The sequence below is a fragment of the Nestor notabilis genome, unplaced genomic scaffold, assembly GCF_000696875.1.
Source record: "Nestor notabilis isolate BGI_N333 unplaced genomic scaffold, ASM69687v1 scaffold19527, whole genome shotgun sequence".
Classification (NCBI taxonomy): domain Eukaryota; kingdom Metazoa; phylum Chordata; class Aves; order Psittaciformes; family Psittacidae; genus Nestor; species Nestor notabilis.
In genome coordinates this window covers 10,972-15,178 of record NW_009938034.1, presented here as the reverse complement: position 1 = coordinate 15,178, position 4,207 = coordinate 10,972, and the positions used below count along the sequence as shown (strand labels likewise).

Sequence of the window (4,207 nt, the reverse complement as noted above, 5' to 3'; positions counted from 1 at the left end):
GCAGCCTGACCCCACGGGCTGCATTTCACACCCTGGGGCTGCCCCATGTCCTCACTTCTGCCTCCGGGTGTTGTTAGCGCCAGTGGCAGTTCCTCTGTGCCAGGGTTTGCTGTAACGGGAGCCACGAGCATGACAATAATTGCTTTCCAGGTGTTTAATGTGTGCCACGCATGGAAGACCCCCGGTTGTATGTCGGGAGCTCTGACAGGCCCATGTTTTTGGCAGTAAGTGTTGTAACAGCTGTGATGAGGTAGGTTTCCTCACCCAGCGCTGCCTGGGGCTTCCTGGCAGTGCCACAGCGAAGGTCGTGTGAGGGCACTGGCCTGGGGCAGAGCGTGGATCCTGATGCTGTTGGATCTTCTCCGCTTGCTCCTCCTGCCACGCTCGCTCTCTCCTCTCTTTAGGCCACCAGTTCCTTGCCAGAGAGTTTGACCACAGAGAGTCGCCAAGATAGCTGGGCCAGGAAGAAAACGTCGCACCCCTGACCCAGACTCCATCACCGACCCCGGCGGGCCGTTTGTGTCCTCCAAACGGCTGAAGATGTCCAGCAGCACCAATGCCCCCAGCCAGAGGAGGGTGTCTCGGGGCTTGGATGATGCCACCAACAAAAAGAAGCAGAAGGATCGAGCCAACCAGGAGAGCAAGGAAGGTGAGAGCCCCTCGGCAGCGCTGTGGGGAGCAGGCCCGGGGTTTCTCAGCCCCGCAGCCATCTGCTGCTGGATAAGCAGATTTAACTAAGCACTTCCTGCAGCTTATGGTAACCCGAGTGATGCGGGATCCTCTTCTGCACACTGTCCTCTCTGGACCTGTAACCTCCTTCCTTCAAGCACTACTTAGCCTCAGCTGTGTGAGGAAGGTCGGGCCTGTGGCTTTGTTAGCTTAAGCCTGGAGCTGGCCTCAGTGGTTGTTTCTAGACTGCTTTTGGCTGGGGCTGAGCTGCCCTGATCCAGAGGGAGTGGGACTGAAGCCTGTGGGTGCTCCTGCAGCTGGAGGTGCAGGAGCCCGTGGGATTGCTGAGGCCAGATGCAGGGCCTCTGGGTAGGGCTGGTGCTTTAGCTTCTGTGTCAGGCCAAGGTGTGGCTCTAGTGGAATTGTTGCTGTGGAGTCATTCCCTCTGTGTATGTGGTGCCAAAAGTGACGCTTGAGGTGTAGGGTTTTCCCGCGGGCAGGATGCAGGCTATGGAAAATGGCTGGATTTCTGTGCCTGCTCCGTTAGGATTGTTGTAACCTCAAAATCACAGGGTGTTTTATAGGCCAAGGTAAATGAGGGCTGTGCTGGAACGGTGGCAGTCCCTGATGTGAAATCCCAGGGTGCAGAGTAGTACCTTGTCTTGCACAGGAGGTGACTGTATCTCTCTACATCCTCTCTGTGCAGGGGTGGCAGGGGGCTGCAGCAAGCTGTAATTCCTCCAGGCAGTGCCACTGCAGCACTTCTCACACCACCAGCCCCACCAGCATCTTTGCACCAGTGACTGTGGTGGTCAGCAGAGGTTTCCTACTGGTTTGTAGCTGGTAAAGGGAGGTGGTGACAGCCCTCTTGAGTGCTCCAGGGTGGAGACCACAGCTCCCATTGCTGCTGTTCGTCTGCTCCAGGATGAGGTGCTGTTGCTTTGAGGCCCTTGCCTGGCAGAGCTCACCACACTTTTGGGGGTGGAGCAGGCTCTGAGATGCTTCTGGCTGTTGGAGTTAGTCCTGTGGGGAGCAGGGATTAGGTGTCAGGTCGGTTTGGTTCCCCAGCCTGATCTGGAAGGAGGTTTTGGCTGTGGGCACTGGCAGCTTGTGCGGGAATGGAAATGTTAAAGTGCAGCTGGGCCACGTGGTGTTCTCATTACAGCAGGGTTGGTTTGAGCACAACCAAACGTCAGGTTCTCCCTGCCAGATCCAGGCAGGGCTCCTCTAAGGCTGGAGGGGCTCAGTAGGGACACACAGCCTGGTTACCACAAGCACTGAGACGTGCCTCAAAGCATCACTGTGCACTGCAGTGATGTTGTGTTGCTCCTACTGTGGTGCTGTTAGGCTGGGATGTGGTGGTGTGGCCCAGAGCAGCTGTCCTGGGGGATGACTTGCTGTGGTGCTGTAGGCAGGGCTGTGGGGAATGGAGAGGTGTGAGGAAGCAGAGGAGGGAAGCGAGCAGCACGTGCAGGATGAAAGGCCTGGGCAGAGGCTCAGGGGAGAAGGAGGTAATGTGTGAAGTGTTGGGCATCCACACCAGCCCGTGTTCTGAGGTGCCAGTGACAGACCTGCCCACGTTCTGCTTCTCTGCCCACCAGTGTCTCGCTCTGAGCTCGAGCAGGCTGAGGCTGCCCAGGAGAAGGACTCAGAGGAGGGTAAGTCGAGGTGTGCACCAGCTGTCGGTGCATGGCCATGGAGTGCCCTGTGCAGAGGGATCCGAAGCTCTCGCCTTGTCCTTGTCCCACGCTCTGGCATTGAGCAGAACTAACCTGAGTGCTCCCTTGCTGCAGCCTTTATCTTAACAGGATATGGCCTTCCCAGGGTGAAGAAGGGGGTACCTTCTCCAGCACACAGTGGGAAGGGCTGTCTGCAGGGACGAGGCCCTGGGTGCTGGAGAGGTTGTGTTCAGCTCAGGCGACACAGTGCCACTGAGCACAGCCCTGGGACACACTGCCACCAGCATCTGTCCTGCTTGGTTCTGAGCAGGGGACCATGCTGGGCTGGGAAGATCCCAAGCCATGTCATCCACGGCTTGGGATCTGTTGGCTGGTTTCTGCCTTGGTCCAGGCCTGCTTTGAGGACAGAGTGGGACCACCTTGTGCTACAGAGTGTAGAACAAACCTGATTGAAATTAAAGTGATTTCAATCACCTTTTTGGCTTGAAGACCTCAGGATGCCACAGGGCCAGACCTGGAGCCTGGCAGGCACCTGGTGGAGGTTCTTCCTGCAGCAGAGGGCTGTTGCTGCACCGTTGAGGTGTTCTTGGTGGGCCTGCCCGTGTCTCAGCCCTGCCAGCAGCGCTCACCCGGCAGGAGCACAGCACTTTGGTGACTGCAGCCAGGCTGCTTGGTTTGCATATGCAAAAAGGAAGTGGCAATTTCTGACTGTGGTCAGAGTCCACTCGAATCCCCCAGAGTCATTCTGTGGCTTCCTCATTCCCTGGGAAAGCAGTAATTGCTTTGTAGTTGGCAGGAGCCACCCATTCTTCCTGCCACCGCTGCTGCATGTGATGGGGCCCACCAGCAGCACTGCCTTTCTGATGCCTCCAGTTCCCACTGGGATTCACCTGCCCTGTCACAACATGTGCTCTTGTTTGTGGCCTGTCCCATGGGAGCAGGTTGTGAGTGTCACCTGCAATGACCTCCTTGAATCAAGTGTGTGTTGAGGCTCATGTTCCTCAGCCAAGCAGTGGGCACTGCAGGCTCATGCCCCAGCGAGTGGGTGACATTTCCCTCCCTCTTCCTAGAGCTGCTTCTGGACTGGAAGCAGAATGCTGATGAGATCATTGTCAAGCTGAATTTGGGCGGTGAAGCTCTGAAGGTAGAGGATGTGGATGCTTCTTTCACTGACACGGACTGTGTGGTCAAGCTGCCAGGTATGGTGGGGAACAGAGAGTGCTGTGGGTGTTTCTCCAGCGGGGCTTGGCACAGCTCCGGGCTAGATGTAGGGCTGATCCAGGCAGGCATGAAACCTTTCCTTCAGAGGCAGTGCCTTGCTCTCAGCTGGCACAGCTTCAGCCAGCAGGCAGGGCTGGAAGGAGAGCAGTGTAAAAGAAGGGGGTAGAGCTGGGGAGGGCAGGAACTGGCCTTTGCACCAAGTGAACAAGTGCCCACTGCTGTGCTGGTGCTTCTCTGTCCCCTGCTCGCCGGGATGACTGAGTCAGCCCTGGGTATCCTTTGGAGAAGTGACTGTGCTCTGAAGGCAGGGAGGCCCAGGGCCTTCCCTCTGGGAAGGAGGCCAGCCAGATGTACAAAGCAAATCCAGGGAAGCTGGCTGGAGCCCTGAAATCTCCTGGGGTGTGGGGGCAGCCTGCCTGCAGCCTCCTTGGCTCTGGATGAGTGCTTCCTTGATCCTTGGGGCAGGTGAAAGGAGTCTGTGGGTTAGGTGACAGCTGCTTGGAGCTCTGCCTGAGGTGCTGGTCCCCCTCTGCAGACGGGCGCGAGTGGAGCTGTCAGTTCTACGAGGAGATTGAGGGCTCCTGCAGCAAGATCCAGTGCAAAAAGGGCAACTTCCTACATCTTGTGGTTCAGAAGAA

At 57.3% G+C, this 4,207-nt stretch overlaps 1 protein-coding gene across 1 annotated transcript in view; it reads left to right on the top strand.

Annotated features, from left to right (window-relative positions):
* Positions 1–540: 540 nt before the first annotated feature.
* USP19 (ubiquitin specific peptidase 19) overlaps positions 541–4,207 on the top strand; it is a gene marked incomplete at its 3' end in the record, with an annotated part of 12,335 nt that continues 8,668 nt past the window's right edge. The window contains exons 1-4 of the mRNA XM_010019129.1: positions 541–649; positions 2,271–2,327; positions 3,419–3,547; positions 4,105–4,200. Of these exons, the coding sequence (XP_010017431.1) occupies positions 541–649; positions 2,271–2,327; positions 3,419–3,547; positions 4,105–4,200 (391 nt within the window). The remainder of the gene's footprint in view (positions 650–2,270; positions 2,328–3,418; positions 3,548–4,104; positions 4,201–4,207) is intronic.